The 23,659-nt window shown below is 40.8% G+C and overlaps 1 protein-coding gene and 1 long non-coding RNA gene across 5 annotated transcripts in view; both read right to left on the bottom strand.

The window, feature by feature from the left end:
• The window catches only part of LOC138970624 (uncharacterized), a 425,184-nt gene that overhangs the window by 353,826 nt on the left and 47,699 nt on the right, over nucleotides 1–23,659 (bottom strand). For 3 of the 4 annotated variants that reach the window (XM_070343090.1, XM_070343088.1, XM_070343091.1), the window contains exon 5: nucleotides 21,391–21,486. The exons of the other annotated variant lie outside the window; for it this stretch is intronic. In XM_070343090.1, the coding sequence (XP_070199191.1) occupies nucleotides 21,391–21,486 (96 nt within the window). The remainder of the gene's footprint in view (nucleotides 1–21,390; nucleotides 21,487–23,659) is intronic. 4 annotated transcript variants of the gene reach the window in all.
• On the bottom strand, nucleotides 8,872–15,803 carry LOC138970610 (uncharacterized). The gene is made up of 3 exons (XR_011457020.1): nucleotides 13,229–15,803; nucleotides 12,122–12,212; nucleotides 8,872–11,124 (listed from the first exon to the last, which is right to left on the bottom strand). It is a non-coding gene; the product is annotated as an uncharacterized lncRNA (long non-coding RNA).

The raw sequence follows: 23,659 nt of genomic DNA on the forward strand, positions 1-23,659 counted from the left end.
TGATGTAACATCGGCCATGTTCGGAATTGGCAAAAAGACAGCATGAAATGCAAGGGCCACTTTTCCTGAGGTCACTGACACCTTCATCGCCATCACCCAGGACCCAACCAGCCTCACACTCGACTCACTGCACATGCAGCGTCTGGAGCGTTTCATTGTGCTGATGTACAGCAACAACTGTAGATCAACGTCTGTCAAGGAAGCAAGAAAGCTGATGTTTACTGTTGGTCTCAAACCTCTGGAATCCAACCCACCAGCCCAGCATGCGTTGTTCCAACACACAAAGCGAGCATTGCTCATCGCAGCTTTCATCTGGAAACAGTCTCTGTCCAAAACCTCCAACATCCCAAACTCAAGTGAATGGGGATGGGAATGGAACGAGAGAACCAAGGCATGGGTGCCATACTGGACAAGTCTGTCTGACGCCAGCACAGGGTGCTCACTGTTGCTCCACACTTCAAAGCGCAGCTTCGCAAATATCTGATGTCACGAAAAGTTACATTCTAAAGCTGTTTCTAGCAAGAATGCATTGCTATCACTAACCTCTATATATTTTGTTGATGATGAAAATGATGTCGACGATGATCATGATGATGATGATGATGATGATGAGGTTGTTGTTGTTGTGTGTGTGTGTGTGTGTGTGTGTGTGTGTGTGTGTGTGTGTGTGTGTGTGTGTGTGTGTGTGACCCTCCACCACGGAATGAGTCGCATGTCACCTTTGCATGGTTTTCATATTTTTACATTTTTCTAAAGAGTTTTTTATGCTCTATTCAGTGGTGAAAACCGTTTTAGAAGAGTTATAAGCCTGTGACTAAGGTGACCCTCACACTGTAACCAAGACACTCCCTGGACTTTTATTAAGTTCAGCGCAGAACCGCGCGAGGTGACATGCGACTCATTTCGTGGTGGAGGGTCACATGTGTGTGTGTGTGTGTGTGTGTGTGTGTGTGTGTGTGTGTGTGTATATGTGTGTGTGTGTGTGTGTGTGTGTGTGTGTGTGTGTGTGTGTGTTGTGTGTTGTATTGAGTGCGAACGTGATTGCAGGTATGCGGCGCGCGTGTGTGTGCGAGTCGACTTTTCTTTTCCTTTGTATTATATTGACATACATGCATTATGTATTCGTATAGGTAATGTTGTAATTAGTAACACTGTATGATTGCGATTGAAAATTGTCCTTTTATTGTCTTTATTTTTATGTCTTAGTTTAGCAGGGACAGATTGTAAGACTAGGCGTGAGCCTAAAATCTCCATCCTTGAGTAATAAAGTAAGTTCGTTCGTTCGTTCGTTCGTTCGTTCGTTCGTTCGTCCACTGTGGCTGCTTGGTTGCTTGCGCTTAGCAGGAAAGCGCGCTTTTCTGTATTGTTGTTAACTTTTTGAGCTTGTTTTGAACACAACATATCATATATATTTTTTTAAATCAGGAAGTAATAAAGAATAAGATGAAATCATCTTTGGATCGATTCTATTAGTTGTAATTGTAGTACTAATTAATCTATTTTCGTTAATTGTGATCACATTTTAAGAGTAAACATAACACATGTATATATTTTTAGATTTGAAATTTGATGAAGAATACGATGCAATCAATTTTGAATCTGGTCGCAAGAATTTGATTTTAATGACAACTTTAATGAGCAAACTCATCAATCAATGTTTAAGCCTCCATGCTGTCAATTGCTGAAATGCAATACCAAAGTCCGGGCTCCGTCGAAGATTACTTGACCAAAATTTCACCCCCCCCCCCCCCCCCAAAAAAAAAGTCTCTCGGAATCGCGTTACACACACACATACACACACACACACACACACACACACACACATACATGGCATTCCGTTTGTCAAATAATTATTTGGATACTTTTTCATGTTTTGTTCACCAGTTTTAGCTAAATAATCATTATTTAGAAGCTCATGTGCTAAATAAGTACTTGTTTATAATCAATTTAAAACAATTCTAAATAATCTTTTGTTTACGTAAACCATTCATTATTTACCTAAACAATGAATTGTTTACGTAAATAATTCATTGTTTACGTAAATAATGATTTATTTACGTAAACAATATATTATTTAGACTTATATTACATTGTTTATAAACAATCAGCAATGTTGCTAAATAAATCATTATTTACGTAAACAATGAATTATTTACGTAAACAATTCATTGTTTAGAGAAAGCAGTTTACATTATTTAGGGGAATCAAGAATTGACTTCTAAGCTTCATTTTTTTTTCTTTGTGTATATACTATAATTCAATACAAGATATCTCCAAACATTATTTATCAGAAAATGTTCGTAAATTCGTTTATTTTACAAGCTGAAATTACCGTACGAAAAGAACTGAATGCGAAAACAAACAAAAGGTCAAGGTCATGACCGGGAGTGTTTAGTGTTTGCATTCTCTCCCTGGAAGTTGTTAAAAAAAAGTTTTCTGTCCTAAGTTTTCTGTTCTGTCTCAACAAAAACTTGCTCTTTCCATTTCTCTTACTGCATGATTAAACTTTTTTTTATCTGTAGGTTACACAACACAACACAACTTGGTATGAGCTCTGACGCGATGACGTCACACAGTCGTGTGCAGAGTTGTCCGGCCTTGCCCCAGGCATTCCGGCGGAACTCGCGAGAAGGCAACATGCGAAATCTGCACTCTGAATCTCCCGCATTTATCGACATGGTCTCTAGTTGTAGTGTTAAACATTGCCATAACAGACAAGATAGAGATAGCGACAGAAGGGCAAAGAAACAAGGGATTTGACTGCACGACGCCGGCGAGAATGGTTGGCACAGCTTCAGCTGAAGAATATCAACTTTGAATCAACAGCTAGGAGATACGTGTGCTCTGATCATTTTGTCAATGGTAAGTACTCATGCTTTTGTTCACCTGCCTTGGTTAGTCTGCGTTTTATGCAAGCTGTGTTGTGATGGTAGTGTGCGGACAGTCGGTCAGTCCTGCACCGAGTGCAGTCTATGACTGAGTGAGTCAGTCTTACACTTACTCTCAGTGTAACAACTTATCATGGTTACCCAAAACCATGACTTGTGAGAATGCCATATGTGTGAAATAATTGGATTTGATCATCAGAATGTATTTGAACACTAAATGGTCATTGTTGATACAACTTCATAGTTCAGTTTTAAAGGGTAGATCTGTGTCGAGATTTACTCATTCATTTTGTTTGGGTGACTTATTTTTAAAATAACTCCCAATCCATAATTTACAATACATTTGCTTTTGATTTTTTCTGCAGGGCAACCATCTGTGGGAAGTAAACAGTCCGAGCTGGACACCTACTTTGAAACTTGGGTATGGTGCAGGGACACAGCCTGACAGCCAACAAGGACAGTACCAGAGACTCAAGGAGAGGAAGAAGCTTGTGGGGAGTGAGTCAACTCCTTCTCACCCTAATTTAGCAGAGGATGCTGGTGATGGCGACGGTGAAGGTACTTCGGATACAGCAGAACTGGCTGCTCCTCTTCCCGAGAGAGGTGACTGTGGCGGTACTTACTGCCAGACTGAAACCTATGACAATGTTGCCTGGATTTCTAAAGATGAAGAAAAGCAGCAACGGGATGAACTTAACAGGCTGGTGCTAGAAACTCGGGAACTTAAAGACGAACTTGCCAAGAAAAAAATGACACTTGATTCTTTGAGGGACAATGACGATACTGTACGATATTTTACTGGGATTTCTAATTTCTTCACACTTGTTACATTATTTGATTTTCTTGCACCGCATTTGCCAACACACTCGCGCAGAGCACTGACACAGTTTCAAGCTCTCATTCATGCATATACGCCTTAACACACCTCAGCAACACCTGGCATACATCTTTTCTGTGTCAAGAACATCTGCCAGCAAAGTTTTTCACGAGACTGTGCATATCATGTACCACTACCACAGACTGCAGCCATTTGTTTTCTGGCCAGACAGGCAAAGTATAAAGACAAGTATACCGCCACAGTTCCTTCCCTATCCATGGAACAGAGTAGTGTCTATTATTGACTGTTTTGAAATATATTCACTGAGAGACCCTCCAGTGTTGATGCTAGTGCACTCACCTGATCAAACTACAAGCACAACAATACAATTAATATGGTGCGCCAAATTGATATTACTATCGTTAACTGTTTTATAGGGTTTTGAAACTATCGTTAACTGTTATGTACAGTAGAGTTTCGAAACTATCGTTATCTGTTATATAGAGTTTCGGAGTTGTGTCCATTATTGACTGTTTTGAAATATATTCATTGAGAGACCCTCCAGTGTTGATGCTTGTGCGCTCACCTGGTCAAACTACAAGCACAATACAATTAATATGGTGCGCCAAATTGATATTACTATCGTTAACTGTTATGTAGAGTTTCGAAACTATCGTTATCTGTTATAATAAATTTAGAGTTTCAAAAACTCTATATAACAGCTAACGATAGTTTTATCAAAAGCGCGTCGGTATCGTTCCCAAATGGGAAAACCCTGAAATGCCATTGCAAAACTGTCTTTTTGCTACGAAAAATTAATGTACATTTTAACTAGAAACATAATTTAAAAAACTACAACATTAGTTAGTGACCGTTCTTCTGTTGTCGTCTTCTCAAATCATTGTTGAGTTTGTTTAATATTAGCTTTATCATTTGTACTTTCGGCCGTACCGTTTTCCACGTGTGCGGTTTGAAGACGGTAGGACTACTGAATATTCGCGGAAAAGACCATGACGCACCACACAAAACAGTGGGTTTTTTTTCAAAACAAACACAAAACAACGTGTTTCCCGAGTGACATCCCCCAAGGCGCGTTTTGGAAAACACTGCATGCTTTCGCATCGTGTACCGTTGCCCACTGCATGCATGCCAGCCGTATGTGTACAAACTGACCCGCACACAGCGCGGTAGCTAGAACGGGTCAAGCTGACACTGACCAATATTTCTGTGAAAACAGGAAGCGTGCTAGCTGCAACGAAGATTTGATTACTTGATTAAACGAAGCAGCGAAATGATGGACTTATCAGACGACAGTTAGTTGAATATGATCTACTAAATGTTGTAGTAATTTAGTGCAAATTCGCTCGAACCAGAGACATGTCTCTGCTCGAACGAAACGTTCAGCAGCCATTTTGCCGGCATCGAAACATCCGACCACGCCATTTTTAGAAACTATATATAACAGTTAACGATAGTAATATCACTTGCGCGCACCATGCCGCCGTTTTGCGAAACCCTCGTTATCTGTTATTCATAGTTTTAGCAATAGCGCGCACAAACGCGCTATTGATATAACTCTAAATAACAGTTAACGATAGTTTCGAAACTGTATTTAACAGTTAACGATAGTTTTGAAACTCTATATAGCAGATAACGATAGTTTCGAAACTATATATATTAACAGTTAACGATAGTTTCAAAACCCTGTATAACTGTTAACGATAGTAATATGAATTTGGCGCACCATAAATTAAATACCTAATATTAAATACCTCAAGGCCATATTTCTTTTATTTCTAAAGGGTGGGGTGGGCTTTCAAGTTACAAGCACATCACTGCAAATAGTGGGTATCTAGACAATATTGTACAAAATGATGTGATTTTGGCCGACAGGGGATTTGACATTAATGAACTGGTGGCTATGAGAGGTGCACAAGTGAAAATCCCTTCCTTTACAAGAGGGAAGAGTCAGCTTACAGCTTATGAGACAGTCAACACGCAAACTAGCTAATCTGAGAATTTATGTTGAGCGAGTTATCGGTATTCTTTGTGGAAAGTACAAAATTTTGAACTCTGATATTCTGACTGATCTTTTGTTTGCAAGGGAAGAGGAAGAAGTGGTAACACTGGACAAAATAGTCACTGCATCATCTGGGCTTGTCAATGTTTGCACTGGTACCATGTGATTCTTGCTGTGACGCTGCATAAACTTACACAGCCTAGTGAACTGAAGGCATTGTTTAGACTAGAGAATATGTTAATTAAACTGTGGTGTATTGTATCTGATTCTGATGTCTCGTATGAGCAGTAGCAATAGTCTATATATTATGTTTTCACTGGACGGAATCTTGAATTTGAAGATGAAGGCATTGTTTAAAGAATGTGTTAATTAAACTGTGGTGTATTGCATCTGATTCTGATTCAGGTGTCTCACATGAGCAGTAGCAACAGTTTTTCTGTTAGGTTTTCACTGGATGGAATCTTGAATTTGAAATACATGTGTATATGATCTGACCTGCTGCTATTTCCTTCCATTTCAAGAGCAGATTTCACTCTTTCTATCACGCACACACACACACACACACACACACCACATTAACATACACTTTAAATCATTTTGCATAAATGTGACATGTATTGACACAACTGACAAAGGTTGAATTATGCTGATTAACCTCAAAATAGCTCTACACAGGAAACAAGATAAGGAGCATTGCAAAATTAAATGGCCTACACTTGAAATGCGAGCACACATTTAAACTACCAATAACATGCAACTGCAAGCAACACTGAACATACCACTACCAGTATTGCAGGTATGAAGCCAAAGTGAAGAGAAGAACACTTTCACTAAATGTTCAAAATTGAAATAACATACTGTGGGCATGTGAGTCATTAACTATTCATTATGATAAATAGACCTGTGCGCTTTTTTGCAGAAATAAGTGTGTTCAATTTTGTTGTCATCAAAACAGAACTAGTTGATAATAGAAACTAACTTTCAGTTCCACTGCCAATTTAAACACTGTATTACTTGACTGTACTGATGCAGAACTACGCTGGACCACACACTCTTATTTGTTCCCTAAATCAAGCAACCAATCCGTGTCACTGAAAACATTGAACAAGGAGAATGAACAATATACCTGCTGAATAAGTTGATAATCAAACTGCTCATGATTCTTTGTTATTCACAGCAGTGGATGTAAAACAATCACACAATAATGTCCTGTATGCATCATAATTTATACTTGTAGCACTTGATTTTGTATTGTGGTCGGTGATCCTAAACAAAATGTATGCCTACATCTGTGCATGATTTTACTTTAAGAATAAAATGAAACAAGAATGGAACAATTAATGACTTATCTGTGAGTGTGAACTGTGATTTAAAACATTACATGCACTCTCTTTTTATATTTAGTCAAGTTTTGACTATATATTTTAACATCGAGGGGGAATCGAAACTAGGGTCGTGGTGTGTGTGCGTGTGTCTGTCTGTCTGTCTGTGTGTGTGTGTAGAGCGATTCAGACTAAACTACTGGACCGATCTTTATGAAATTTGGCATGAGAGCTCCTGGGTATGAAATCCCCGAACGTTTTTTTCATTTTTTTGATAAATGTCTTTGATGACGTCATATCCGGCTTTTCGTGAAAGTTGAGGCGGCACTGTCACGCCCTCATTTTTCAACCAAATTGGTTCAAATTTTGGTCAAGTAATCTTCGACGAAGCCCGGACTTCGGTATTGCATTTCAGCTTGGTGGCTTAAAAATTAATTAATGACTTTGGTCATTAAAAATCGGAAAATTGTAAAAAAAAATAAAAATTTATAAAACGATCCAAATTTACGTTTATCTTATTCTCCATCATTTGCTGATTCCAAAAACATATAAATATGTTATATTCGGATTAAAAACAAGCTCTGAAAATTAAATATATAAAAATTATTATCAAAATTTTTTTTCGAAATCAATTTAAAAACACTTTCATCTTATTCCTTGTCGGTTCCTGATTCCAAAAATATATAGATATGATATGTTTGGATTAAAAACACGCTCAGAAAGTTAAAACGAAGAGAGGTACAGAAAAGCGTGCTATCCTTCTCAGCGCAACGAATATCCCGCTCTTCTTGTCAATTCCACGGGCACTGCCTTTACCACGGGCGGTGGAGTGACGATGCTACGAGTATACGGTCTTGCTGCGTTGCGTTGCGTTCAGTTTCATTCTGTGAGTTCGACAGCTACTTGACTAAATATTGTATTTTCGCCTTACGCGACTTGTTTTCTCCCTCTCTACAACGTTACTACTGGCCACTTGCTGTGTGTACAGTCATACATGATGTTTGTTTTCCCACACACATGAGCAAGCGAGTCTGGCATTGTCACTGTTTCTTGCTGCGTTTCACGGCTTGTGTTTGCAGCTGCTCCTGGTTCACATCCACTGCTTGTAGAGGCTCAGCTGAATTCTCTGTCCAGCCAGTGTCCAACTAGCTCTGGAAGAACTGCGAGTCTGAACACTTTCAAAGCTTTCTCCGCACACATTTGTGACAATGTGCACTTTTAGTGCCCTAGACTCTTTGCCTTTACAGCAAGTGCCCTTACAGCAAGTACACTAGACTTTGCCTTTACAGCAAGTGCCCTTACAGCCAAGTACCCTAGACTTTTGCCCTTACAGCAAGTGCCTCAACAAACTTTCTGCGCCTTAGCAGACGACACGAACTGCTTGTTACCAAAGAAACTACAATGGGAAGAAGGATAACTTCCTCATTGGGCATGCTTAGAAATGAGAATGGCTAAATACGAGTTATTCCCCTTTGCTACATGCTGACCAGGCTGTCTCCTGCTTTGTCATGACTAGTACAGTCGATCTTTCTCATGCTGTGACTTGCTTTATTTTCACATTTTCGGTATTTAAAACAGCAAACACACACACAAACACACACACACACACACATACACTGAAGAAGTTTCCATTCTGATTCGGTTATTTTATTTGGTGCTATATGTTTGCTTCACATTTTTTCTTCTTTTACATTGCTTTAGGTATCCCAATTCGCTAAACACATCCATAATGCATGCATGGCTCATTCGAAAGAGGGCAACTGAACAACTGATGCCCAATAGCAATAAATACTGAACAACTGAACAATAAATAGCAATAAATGATGACAGTGCCAAGTTTTTAAGTACAAAGTGAAATCATGTGACTGGACAAAGGCACAATTACAAAATACAAATAAAAAAATCGAGGCCCATTTTAAATTAAGTTCTCAGCTCATGGGGAAGCATAAGGTGACCCTAGAAACCGAAATTAGGAGACCTCCCGCCCCCAGGGCAGACTAAAAAAAAAAAGGGGGGGGGGCTAATTTGTGAAAAAGTATAAAAGGAATCAAACACTGTATGCATGTATTTAGTTAATACCCCAAAAACTGTATAGTATATACAATGTCAGACCCTAAAGAAAGTTTGTTAGTCATTGCTTAGGCAAAACAAAACAAAATAGTCTGTTTACGGTATCCCGACCAACCCTATTTTTCCCCTGCCAACCGTAGACTTTTTTTTTTGGCATTTGGAGAAAAAGAAAAAGAAAAAAAAAATCAATTTTGTTCCTGTTTTTTTGCAAAATAATTTAAAAAGATGGTTATTAAAAAAAAAATTGAGAAAAGCCGACCTACCGACCCTCTTTTTGTGTGCATATGTTACTGTAAACAGACTAAAAGGTACATCACAAACAACACACCAGGGATGCTACTCCCCCCTTAAAAATAGCCAGGAGTCATAGGTGTGACGTTTGAATCTTTTAGCTAAATAAAACCATAGGCAATTGATCGGAAATATCAGGAAAAATCTTAACAAGTTTATTATTTGTTTGCTTGGAGCAATCCTCTTGCCGAAGAGTTTTACAGTAAAAATTGATTTTACGTCAAAAATATCACAGGAATATCGAATGTTGAGGTAAGGCTGGGATAGCCAAGTTCAAGAATAACGGAAGGTGACTGTTGAATCTTTTTGAAAATGTATAAAAATATAGATGGTAGGCAATTCAAAATTAAAACAAGAAGGGCAAAGCCCATACGACTCACATGCTTGACCTCGACCTTTAGGGTAACTAAACCTAGCAATGACATCATACACTAAGAACTGCTTTACACATTTTTCCTACCAAAATACATGTGACCTTGACCCAAGGTCAAGGTCATCCAAGGTCATGCAACACAAAGCTGTTAATTCAAGACATAGGAAGTACAATGGTGCTTATTGGCTCTTTCTACCATGAGATATGGTCACTTTTAGTGGTTCACTACCTTATTTTGGTCACATTTCATAAGGGTCAAAGTGACCTTGACCTTGATCATATGTGACCAAATGTGTCTCATGATGAAAGCATAACATGTGCCCCACATAATTTTTAAGTTTGAAACAGTTATCTTCCATAGTTCAGGGTCAAGGTCACTTCAAAATATGTATACAATCCAACTTTGAAGAGCTCCTGTGACCTTGACGCAAGGTAAACCAAACTGGTATCAAAAGATGGGGCTTACTTTGCCCTATATATCATATGTAGGTGAGGTATTCAATCTCAAAAACTTCAGAGAAAATGGGAAAAATGTGAAAAATAGCTGTTTTTTAGGCAACATTTATGGCCCCTGCGACCTTGACCTTGAAGCAAGGTCAAGATGCTATGTATGTTTTTTGGGGCCTTGTCATCATACACCATCTTGCCAAATTTGGTACTGATAGACTGAATAGTGTCCAAGAAATATCCAACGTTAAAGTTTTCCGGACGGACGGACGTCCGGACGTCCGGACGGACGGACGGACGGACGGACGGACGGACGGACGACTCGGGTGAGTACATAGACTCACTTTTGCTTCGCATGTGAGTCAAAAAGGACTCTCGGAGCATGGACTTAATGAGTCAAAAATTAAAGAAGGCTTTATGAGCCGAAGTACATGTTTTGTCTATTGTCTTTCTTTATTTTGAATTCCCTACCATCTATATTTTGATACAATTTTGGACCCTCTTTGTACGGAGAGAGTTGGCAATTGTTAATCACATTCTCTCATCTCATTGACTCTCCTTCGGCTCCTTGGTAACATGCGTTCCCGTCTCTGCCAGGATTGGACACAGCAGCAGATAACCGGTAAATATGTACATGTAACAGGCATAAATGGCAAAATAGCTCGCCTCGCCTGATAATATATGAGACAACTGTTCTATTACAAAGTCTTTCTTGGGAGGCTTGGCTAATTTACTCGCTCGTTTTACACGGGGTTCCATCGTTTTCTTTTCTAATCGGAAAACCTTGCTCCTCAGTTTGTTGACCTTCTGTCGAAGTTCCGCTTCACGAGGGGATGGGGAGGATGACGACTTTGATGCTTTACATCCTATGTCCTCCAGGATCGCCTGAATGTCATCTAAAAAAGAAAACACACACACAAAACACACATAAAATAACATAACCATAACAAGTTACAACCTGGAAGAAATTAAAACATGTGTAATTAAATCACAAAATGAAAATAAACAATAGCGTAGGAAGGCAGGCCAGAAATGAAGTGTATTAGCAACTATGGATACGATGTGGAACAATGATGGAATTGACCTTGTTTGGTACTGAATGGGTGAGGCCATTAGAACTGTACCCACGGAATACGCGCTATATATAAGCTTTATATTGATTGATTGATTGATTGATTGATTGGGACAACAGTACCAGGTAAACTCCTCACACACCATGCCTCTTTCTTTCTTTCTTTATTTGGTGTTTAACGTCGTTTTCAACCACGAAGCTTATATTGCGACGGGGAAAGGGGGGGAATAGAGCCACTTAATTGTTTCTTGTTACACCATGCCTCTAACAGGATATGTTTCCCATCTTTACGTGTGGGAACTACAGGTACAATTTCATCCATCCATGCATCCGCCCTATACAGCTTCTTCTTCTTCTTCTGCGTTCGTGGGCTGAAACTCCCACGTGCACTCATTTTGTTTGCACAAGTGGAATTTTACGTGTATGACCGTTTTTACCCCGCCATTTAGGCAGCCATACGCCGCTTTCGGAGGAAGCATGCGGGGTATTTTTGTGTTTCTAAAACCCACCGAACTCTGACATGGATTACAGGATCTTTTTCGTGCGTACTTGGTCTTGTGCTTGCGTGTACACATGAAGGGGCATAAGTCACTAGCAGGTCTGCACATAAGTTGACCTGGGAGATCGGAAACATCTCCACACTTAACCCACCAGGCGGCCGCGACCGGGATTCGAACCCTCGACCTTCCGAGTTAATAGACCGAAGTCTTACCAACCCGCCACAGCGCCCGTCACCCTATACAGCAATTATCAACTATGTAATGGATGGGTTTAAACATTTTTTGATGTCAGGGTGTTCTTCATGGTTAAAAATCTCTTACCTGGTTGAACAATTTGTGCATCAGGCGACAGGTCGGTGCTGGCTTCATTTGTAGCTACCCTTTGCGATGGTGGCTTCCTCCCACTAACAACCTGCAAATGCACAGCTCTTTAACTGACAAACTCACAACCAACACCCAGTCATAATGAAACAATTCTCCCAATTTCATGGCATTGGTCTTAGGCCACACACAAAAATTTATGTTTCTGGTAAGGCAAAACAAAAAATAATCTGTTTACGGTATCCGGACCGACCCTATTTTTTTCTCACCGGCCCTAGACTTTTTGGGGGCATTAAAAAATAAAATTAAAATATTCAGATGGCTAAAATACAAAAATAAAAAGCCGACCTACCGACGCTATTTTTGGGGGGCCTATGTTACCTTAAACAGACTTTTTTTGTGGCCTAACATGACTAAAGGTGGAGATTTTTTTTCTAATTTTTTTTTTAAACCATCTTTTTAACTTATTTTGTTGAAAAACAGGAAAACAAGTGATTTTCGAATACCCCTTTTATTTTTGAAAATGCAAAAAAAAAAAGTCTGGGGTCGTCAGGAAAACATAGGTATAGGGTCAGGTGACCAGAAACATACAACTTTTTTGTTGTTGACGCCGACCCTATACTTTTTTTTGCCATTTGGGGCTGTTTTTTGGCAAAATAAGTTCATCATATCATCATAATCAAGACGTCGATCCAAAATAAGTAACTTTTTTTTGTTGGCCTTATCATTTTTTTGCGCTAATTGCAAACAGGCATTATTTGATGGGAACAATGCTGTTTTTTTCAATTCTTAAAGTTACATCAGCCTCAAACTTGTCATTAACTATGTTTGTAAATTGTTAGAGGATCTTTTAGTAGAAGTGTTTAACTGTCGAAGCTGCTTTTACCTAAGAGACCGACTGTATATTGTGCTGTTGTATTTGTCAGACTTGATTGTACCAAGTCCTTCACATGTTGTAATGCGCTTAGAGCCAAATATTTTTGTTTTTTGTAAGGGATAGGCGCAATATAAATACACTTTATTATTATTATTATTATTATTACTCAACCTGCATTTAATAGTGTGCTTCTTTGGTTTGCAAAAACCTAAAACCAATAAATAAATAACCTTCGGTGGTGGATTGGGCACTGCAAACAATGTCGGGACAGCATTCCACACAAGTCAAGTGATCCTCTCTGCAGGATTGTTTTACTGGTTGGCCTCAAAGTGATCAGTACAAAGCTTGAGACCTTGAACATCAGCTGGCTGCAGCTTTTCAAAGTCCTCTCGCCTTGTGAATTGCATCCATATTCTGCACCTAGTTTGACAATAAAAACAACAATGTTATTGTTAAACTAAGCAAAAAGGAAAGACAAAAAAAGCTAAATCAGATCTTCAGTCTAAATCTAACGCTCTGCCTGAACGCAAAACGGATGAGTGATGTACCTTTGTACTGTAGTTTTCCCGTAAGCAAGGTTTGATATTGGATTCGGCAAATATGCCCACGGGTAGTTTGTCATCAAGTGTAAACTGTTGTTTTGTACTGACTGCTGACTCACACTCACAGTCACAGTCGTAAGTACTCGCTGACGCTGTAGTCTACTGAGTGAGTTCAGTGACTCGAGCCATTGCATTCTCATTCTGAAGAAGGTAAACCTGATGAAATAATCACTGCACAACCCACCTTTTTTTTTTCTTTAGGGAACTTGTGGAAAGTTTTCCCGAAGCAGCTCTGTTTGTGACGGGCGTTCTTGCAACAAAAAGCCGAGCACAATTTACCACCACCTCGCACGCGATCGGTACCTACGCGATCCGCCATTTCGTTTTCGCCGCCAGCATGTGACTAGGGACGATAACTCACAAACACTTTTTCGCATTTTCTTCGCAAGTTCCCCGTCTTCCTTATGTACAGTGTTTGTTGTTACATCTGAGCGGCGGCCATGTTTTTATCCCGCATAAAATCTATTTTTAGATTGATTGAGTGCACGAGCTATTTTATGCAATCTAAGACTTTATATTACTTTTAGATGTTAATAATGCACGGATATAGATACTATGTTGCTGTAGGTTCGTGCTTAAATACTTTGTAAGGCCCTGTTGGTCCTTAAATTGCTTTAATGTTCGATCAGCTTCGACCCCAAACCTTCGACGCTATGTGAGTTTTAGCGCCCAGTAGGTGACGTGTGGAATTCCTTTATTATCTCCATAATTGTAACCTTTTCGTAAATCTAACTTAGTGCACTTAATTTCGTATTCCCTTAAGATACTTTTTGAGTTAAAGTGCATTAATAAATGTTTGAATCAAGGAAATCAAAGTTTTCCCCAGTTGGACCGGTGTCTCACCGCGTGACGTCACACGCGTCATTTTAGTATCTGTGTTTCTGTGTCAACCTTTTACGTCACATAACTTGTCATAAGTTCCACTTTACCACAAGTATGATACATGTATGGAAAGTTCAGGAGTTCATTTTGTAATTGAATGAGTTGTATTTGGTGCAGGAAGTGATAGAGTTTAGCAATCTTCATTTTGCTGGGTTTTGATCGTTAATCGGTCATTAATTCTGAGTAATTAATCATAATTACCTTTTGGTCTGTGTTGTGTCCATCCTAGTCCATTTCCAGATCCATGTTAATCAATCTCGTATGATCTCGGAAGAACCGAGAAGATAGCGGCCATTGTTAAATGAGGAGATCACACGTGGACCGGGAATAAAAGCATCCCACTTGAACACACAAGCTGTGTCATCGTCTTACACTTTGTTGTATGCAAGAACACAACAACTGGCGACGAGGATGTCTCTTCCATCATTCCCAGCGTTTGTTGTCCAAGGGGAAGAAGGCAGTGCAGGGATCCGTTGGAAGAAATGGATCGACAAACTCGAAAATATGTTGTGCGGTTTGGATGTAACGGCCGATGATCGCAAGAAAGCACTACTCCTTCATTACGCAGGTGACGAAGTGTATGAAATTTTTGACAACTTCTCCAATGATCAAAAAGGCGTGGATGCTGTCACAGGCGCTGATAACACTCCAAACACCTATCCAGTTGCGAAAAAGAGTCTGACTGACTATTTCACACCCAAAAAAAACGTTGCATATGACACGTTCAAGTTTCGAGGCACTATTCAGCAACCATCAGAAACAATTGATGCATACCTTACGCGTTTGAAAACGATCGCACATCGTTGTGATTTCCATGATGTGGATAGAGAGATACTAGGACAACTGGTCCAAGGATGTTCATCATCCAAGGTAAGACGAAAGGCTCTGAGAGAAAATTCAAACCTTCAACAAGTCATTGATGATGCTAGCTCCTACGAACTTTCTGAGGCCAGGGCAACAGAGATTGAAGGTGCCGGGGCATCAGTAAACAGCGTCAAAACCAACCCCAGACGCACATACCATCACCATGGTGACAATGAAGCAAGACACGACAACTCCCATGCGAGCGGTGCAGGTTATAACCGTGGTGGTGACTACAGACGTGGCAGCAACTCCAAGCGTGGCAGCAGCTTCGGTCGTGGCAACAACTTCAGCCGTGGTGGATCTGGCCGTGGTGGTGTTTGGGACAGCAGCAACCCTCAACGTCAACGTTCGTCTAATGGTGGTGCTCGCTGTCGCTATTGTGGCGGTAGCTATACTCACAAAGGTTCCTGCCCAGCGAGAGGCAAGGAATGCAGGCGATGCTCCAAGATTGGACATTTCGCGAGCGTCTGTGAATCCTCACCTCAAAAGATAAGACAAATCTTTCATTCTACGCAGGTTGATGATGAATCCACAGTGGATGAAGACTACGACAATACCTACTACTCAAGCGATGAAGTCGTTTTCAATGTCTCAAACCTCAAGTCAAAATCTCTGTCAGTGGAGGTGCAAATTTTCAACAAACCAGTCCCCCTACTTATTGACACTGGAGCATCAGTGAGTCTCATGACATTTGACACCTACAAGAAGGTATGTCCCAAAGCGCCCTTGTATGGCCCATGCCCTCTGATCTTCGCATATGGTTCAGATGTGCCCCTACCCATCATAGGTTTTGTGACCACTGATGTCAACTACAACGACCAGCGTATTCCAGCCAAGTTTTACGTGGTCAACGACAATAAAGTGAAAAAGGCCAACAACCTCATGAGCCTTGACATGGCCGAAACTCTTGGCCTAGTCCATTTCACTTTTGCACTAAGTCCCGATGACAAATTTCACACTCTGTTCAGCAACGGCGTGGGAAAAATCAAGGACATCAGCATCAAGCTGCACATTGATCAGTCTGTCAGACCCGTGGCCCCACGACACAGGCGTATACCTTTCCACGTACGAAAAGACGTCGAGGCAGAACTCAACAGACTCGAAAAGCTAGACATCATTGAAAAGATTGAGGGTCCTTCACCATGGGTAAGCCCTGTGGTAGTCGTGCCAAAGAAACAGGGTGTGAGGCTCTGCATCGACATGAGAGAGGCCAATAAAGCTATCAAGAGAGAGAAACACATTATGCCAACCCTCGATGACCTTATCGCTGACCTCAACGGGTCCACAGTCTTCAGCAAGTTGGACATGTCCAATGCCTATCATCAATTGGAGCTTGACCCGGAAAGCAGATACATCACTACGTTTTCAACCCATGTCGGTCTTCGACGATATAAAAGATTGCTGTTTGGGGTAAACGCTGCCGCAGAAATCTTCCAAAACGCCATAGCTCAGCTGTTAGCTGACTTCCCAGGTGCAAAGAACCTCAGCGACGACATCATCATACATGGGAAGACACAAGCAGAACACGACGTGGCTCTTCAAGCAACACTCCAGCAACTTCAAAATCACGGGGCGAAGCTCAACAGGGAAAAGTGTGTGTTCTCAGTCTCAGAGCTTACATTTTTTGGTCACATCTTTGGCAAGAAAGGCGTGGCAGCAAGTCCTGACAAGGTGTCAACGATCATCAACAGTCCACCACCAACAAACGTCAGCGAAGTGAGATCCCTCCTTGGAATGACGCAGTACGTGGCTCGATTCATCGCAAACTACGCAACAATCACAGAGCCACTAAGAAACCTGACAAAGAAAGACGCTCCATGGGAATGGTCCGATAAGGAACAACAGGCTTTCAACTGTCTGAAAGAAACCCTCACCAACGCCAAAGTCATGAGCTACTTTGACCAAAGAAAACCAACAAAAATCCTCGTGGATGCAAGTCCAGTTGGTCTTGGTGCGATTCTAACACAGGAAGGAAAGATAATCTGCTATGCCAGCCGAGCTCTCACTCCCACAGAACAGCGCTATTCACAAACCGATCGAGAGATGCTGGCTGTGGTGTACGGAGTGGAACATGTCCCCCTCTACCTGTATGGGTCCTCTTTCACCGTAGTTACAGACCACAAACCACTTCTCGGGATCGTCAACAGCCAAAAGCCAACGACAGCTCGCATCGAGAGGTGGAGATTACGCCTCATGCCATATGAAATGTCTCTTACCTATGCCCCGGGACGCGATGACCTCAATCCAGCTGATTACATCAGTCGACACCCACAGTCGACACCCCAGCGTGAAAACAAAGGTGAAGAATACATCAACTACGTGACCGAAAACGCAGTCCCTGTGGCGATAACTAAACATGAAGTCAGAATTGAAACGCAACGAGATGACCAGCTTCAGGTGATGCGAGCGATTCAAACCGGACAGTGGCAAGATGGTGACATGTCTGATTTCGCTCGTTTTAGTGAAGAACTCTCCATGCATGATGGGCTCATCCTGAGGGGTCATCGACTAGTCATCCCGAAAACTCTTCATCAAAAAGTCATCAACATTGCTCACCAAGCACACCAAGGCATCGTCAAAACAAAACAATGCCTCCGAGAGAAGGTATGGTTTCCGAGAATTGACAAAATGGTTGAGGAAACTGTCAAATCATGCATACCCTGTCAAGCCTCCTACCCCGGACCCAACGCTCGTGAACCAATCATCAGTACTCCCCTCCCATCAGAGCCGTGGAGTGCACTTGCACTTGATTTCGCGGGTCCATTCCCTTCCGGTGACTATCTCCTGGTGGTGATTGATGAATACTCGAGATTCCCAGAAGTCGAGATTATCTCGTCCACATCTGCAAAAATTGTGACCCGAAAATTGGAGACAATCTTCTCACGACAGGGAATTCCAAAGACAGTGAAAACTGACAATGGCCCCCCTTTTCATGGGCAAGCTATTTCAAAATATAAATATATTCAAGACTATCTGCAGCTTTTGTCGTAATCCAGAATAACAAGAAGAGCAAACGCTCGATCGAGTCACTTTCGCAGTTCTGAATATTATATGAGGCATCAGATGGACAGGAAGAAATTGCTATTCACAACACAATACAGATGTAAATAATTTGATGTAAAGAATAATCCTATAAAGTTTGAATCAAATCCGATGAATAGTTTCAGAGATATGATATTTCAATTTTTTTCCTTCAAGACATACCTGTGACCTTGAAAAAGGTCAAAGGTCACCAAAGCAGACGTCAAAGTGTAGAGGTCACTGGGAGTCACGTTCACATAAAATTTGAGCCCGGTCACTTTTATAGTTTCCGAGAAAAGCCCAACGTTAAGTTGTGTGTTGCCGAACAGAAAAGGCTAGTTATCTCCCTTGTTTTTCTGATAACGTTCGTAAAAGGCTACAGATGTAAATACTTTGATGTAAAGAATAATCCTACAAAGTTTCAATCACATCCGATGAACTTTGTCAAAGATATAAAATGTCTAATTTTTCCTTTGACGCTGACCTGTGACCTTGAAAAAGGTCAAAGGTCAACGAAACCATCGTTAAAGTGTAGAGGTCATTGGAGGTCACGACTAAACAAAATATGAGCCCGATCGCTTTGATAGTTTCCGAGAAAAGTCCAACGTTAAGGTGGTGTCTACGGACGGCCGGCCGGACGGCCGGCCGGACGGACGGCCGGCCGGCCGGCCGGACAGACTAACACTGACCGATTACATAGAGTCACTTTTTCTCAAGTGACTCAAAAACTGAAGCGAAGAATATATCAAAGACAAAGCCTCAACACAATATCCTGAACTGCAACTTACAAATGAAATCTGCAACACAAGACAGAGAACACTCACGTTCATTCATTATAAACTGAAAGCACATTCTTACCTTTGCAGAAATGACAGAGTTCTGACAGCCATCAGGGCTGTAGCGCTTGACATCCCTCACCCAGCCAGAGACAAAAAGTCGGTAGGAATCCAAACGTTTGTAAGCTTTCAGGTGCTCACATGTGTATGCACTCTTCTTGCCAAGCACAAAATAATTTACGATGTTGATGTAACTCAGCTCTGGCAGATCGTCCGGATTTGCTGACCAGCACCTGGTTGGAATGTCATACGGATCATTCCCGTCAATCTCCAAAATCTTCTGGTGGTATCGCCGCCTCTCCTCTGGTAACAATCGCTCAGAATATGTTCGCTTCTCGCCCGGTCGCTGTTTCTCCATCTTGCTTTCAAGGCAAGGGAAGTCACTCCAGATTCTTCTCGGAAAGTGTATGGCTTCTTCTTCTTCTTCTACGTTCCCGGCCATACATCTAGATGTCCAGTCCAGTGTTGAGTGCAAATCCCGCAGTCAGCCGCAGTGATGCCGCTGTCCCCCACAGCTTTTCGCGGAGCTCCACTTCACTCGGCCACGTTTGGCGCCTCAGGGTGTCGAAGGTTGGACAGGCCTGCAGTACGTGCTCTGGTGTCTGGGGGCCTGTGTCACACGGGCATTGATCCGTGTGTGAAATCTTCAGGCGATAGAGGTGGGAAAGTGTATGGCAAATCCACGGGGTGAAGATTTGATTAAACAGTTGTCGGAGGCATTGTTTCCCTTTTTGCAACGGTTCACAGCTGTTTTTACTTTTCTCTTTGAAATGAAACGATGAAAGGAAGAGAAATGGAAAGACAGGCATGTTGTTGGGACATAAACAGAACAGAGAACATAAGGGGAAAAAACTGTGTTTCAACAACTTCAAGCAAGAAAATGCAAACACTAAACACTCCCGGCAGAGAAAACCCTTAATTGACCTTGACCTTTGACTGTGCTTGAGATCAGTTATTTTCGTACTCGGCTTGTAAAATAAACAAAATAATATCCAAACAACAGCTATTTTAAGATAAGAGTGTGTGGAGAGACCTTGTATTCAATTATAGTAATCACTGAAAGACATAAAACTTAGTTCAGAAGCGAATCCTAGAAACCCCTAAATAATGGAAAATGTGTTGGCTAAACAATTCATTGTTTACGTAAATAATTCATTGTTTACGTAAATAATGATTTATTTAGCAACATTGCTGATTGTTTATAAACAATGTAATATAAGTCTAAATAATATATTGTTTACGTAAATAAATCATTATTTACGTAAACAATGACTTATTTACGTAAACAATGAATTGTTTAGGTAAATAATGAATGGTTTACGTAAACAAAAAATTATTTAGAATTGTTTTACATAGTTTATAAACAATTATTTATTTAGCACATGAGCTTCTAAATAATGATTATTTGGCTAAAACTGGTGAAAAAAACATGAAAAAGTATCCAAATCATTATTTGATAAACGGAATGCCATACACACACACACACATACATACACCACACCCTCGTCTCGATTCCCCGTCTCTATGCTAAAACATTTAAAACTTGACTAAATGTTAAAAGAGAGTCTCAGAGAGGAGAGACAGCAAGGAACAGAGAGAGAAAGAGAGTAAGCAAGAGAGAGAGAGAGACAGAGACAGAGACAGAGAGATAGATAGAGAGAGAGACAGAGATAGAGATTCGCTTTGATGCTTTAACAGTTTTCTGGCTTTAGCTAATTAAAGCCTTATCGACAAATGGTTTTTCACGAAATTGAAAATAAACGTATTTACATGAAAATTAATTTTGAACTTGAACGTATTTACACGAATATTTACAAAATATTCTCTAGTACGTAATGTTCCACGAACAGTTTTGCTCAAAGGGAATTTGTTTACTCCACTGATCATAATTTTCTTTACATCACTGCCATTTCTCGCTGCATCTGTCTCACAGAGTTCTAGCCCATGTACTGCTTTGATGACAGTCAAAAGCGACACCCGTACATCATCGACTTTTTTGTAATAATATGTTTTGGACAGGTCGCCAGGTGTATATGATACTGAGAGCTGTCTTTAATTTATCTAGCAGGTACGAGAGAGAGAGAGAGAGAGAGAGAGAGAGAGAGAGAGAGAGAGAGAGAGAGAGAGAGAGAGAGAGAGAGACAGAGAGAGAAACAGAGAGAGAGAGAGAGAGAGAGAGAGACCAACTTCTGTAATCCTTCAGCTTGTTCTTGATTATCCCAAAATCGAAGCACACTTCTCCGTCTACCAAAACCCATATTTGATAGAGTTTTTTTGGGTTAACTGAAAATATAGTATAAGCCACACATGATTATTGGGTCCTGGTCCGCGCATACTTAAACTATGTGTGACAATGAATACGAACACGAAAGTTTGATTGTTGAAGGCCATCAGACAGCTTGCCATGGGAATATTACATCATATCAAGCACGACGAAAGTACTGTACACAAAACAACAACAATCAACAACAGCAACAACAAACAAACAAAAAGCGTGTTAACATTGTTGTGATGCATCTTGTTTGTTCAATAACTGTCTTCCTATCTTTAACGGTTGAACGAAATTCCGACGAATGACACGCGTTGCCGTTCAATCGGTACGCTTTGTGAAATCCACAAAAACTAAACAAAAAGCAAAGTACGTGGCGACTCCTTCGAGCGCAAACTCAGGGAGTCCTACATAATATCATCCTTCGGCACTACTTGTGTGTGTGTGTGTGTGTGTGTGTGTGTGTGTGTGTGTGTGTGTGTGTGTGTGTGTGTGTGTGTGTGTGTGTGTGTGTGTCCGCACGGGTACGTGAGTCTCCTCTTTCGTTCCCATTCATCCCCCCTCCCCACATTTTGTCAAAACTGCCGCTTTTCAACTCTAACTTTGTCTTGCCTGTGTTATTGTTGGCTTCCCTTCGAGTAGCTTCCCTTGCTTCTCTGTCTTTAACGTCATTTGCTGGTTTGTGCTGGCTGTCAGTAACTGTTATTCTCCTCTTTATCTGTTCTATCGTCTTTCTTCTTATTTTTTGTGTGTGTGTACTTTTTTGTGTTTTTGTGCCTGAAGAAGACCCTTTGGTCAAAACGTCGCTGTTATGCGTTCCGTGTTCGTCATTTTAACGTGAGTAAATTGCTTTTTGGTCTCTTTATTGTTCCCTCTCACGTGCAGTCGCCATTGTTTAATACTTTAAAAGCAATAACAATCAACAATTTTGTACAACAATGAGAACAGGCGTTGTTGCCAGTATCCCATTGTTTCTTTTGTATTCAATACTTGTCTTTAAATCTTTCATAGTTTAGGTTAGAAAAAAGACAATTTGTCATGTTTTTGGCGATTTTTTGTCAGAAATCTAAAAATAACCTATCGATTCCAAGGCCATCAAGATGTTTATATAAATATGATAATAAATGTTGTACACATGGTGTTTGTGGATCTTTCTTGTTCAATACTTGTCTTTCTATTTTTAACGGTTAAACTTCTGGGCGGAATGGGGTACACTCTCTGTTGCGACCCGAGATTGCCACCTGGGGTGGTTCAGGAGCATTAAAAGGGTACCAGGGACATTATTTCGAGGTGGCCAGATAGCTGACCGTTTTCAGCGCATATTTTACTATCTAGAAACAACAATTAAAAAGATATCTCACGAGGGTGCTGGTAAGAGCTTCTCCACACCGGACTAAAATTAGTAATCTATTTTACGCGTTTTTACCCAAAAATAAATGATGTATAGCAGACTCTGTCAAAGAATGTTAAACCAAAAATCCAGTGGGGCAGTCCCCAGAACAGGCCGAGGGAAATTAGATAACGCGCCCTGCGGCGTATATTGGTTAAGCACATCCATCAGACAAGACGCTATCAACTGTTAATGTTGTGTATACTCACGCCGGTACCTCCGCTGCACCCGAAAAATAGCCGGGGCCCCTTGCTGCGCACCGGGGCCGAGAGCCACGAGAGGCGAGTTTCTGCACTAAATCTTCTCTGTTTTCTCCAAAGTGACATCTCATCACGAGACTGGCATTTGTACTTCGACCTGAGGTGTTATAGCATCCCATCATCGATTTTATTATTTCCCTCGATTCAATTCTGAACTCTTAGCTTCGATTATTTATGCTTTTCCAGTGAATTATGTGCAAATTCTGACTTTCCAAAGTTATTACGAAAAATCAAGCTTATCAAACAAGCTGCAGATAATTGGAATCTAAGTATTGGTTATTTGCTGACATCTGGCTCAAGTGGTGTAAAATAAATTCATTCGGTTGATTCATATTTCTTGAATCTCTAGCGTCATTGAACGATTTTGTTGCCGCGCACCTGGCTATGTCTCTGTTTTGAGGGCTGTATACTGACCTGGGCACTAATTTGCTGCGCATCTGGGCCAGTACTACAGTGAATAAAGTATTGTCCGTCTCAGCCACACACACACACACACTCACACACACTCACACACACAAACACACACTCACACACACA

The sequence above is a fragment of the Littorina saxatilis genome, linkage group LG7 (genome assembly GCF_037325665.1).
Source record: "Littorina saxatilis isolate snail1 linkage group LG7, US_GU_Lsax_2.0, whole genome shotgun sequence".
Classification (NCBI taxonomy): Eukaryota; Metazoa; Mollusca; class Gastropoda; order Littorinimorpha; family Littorinidae; genus Littorina; species Littorina saxatilis.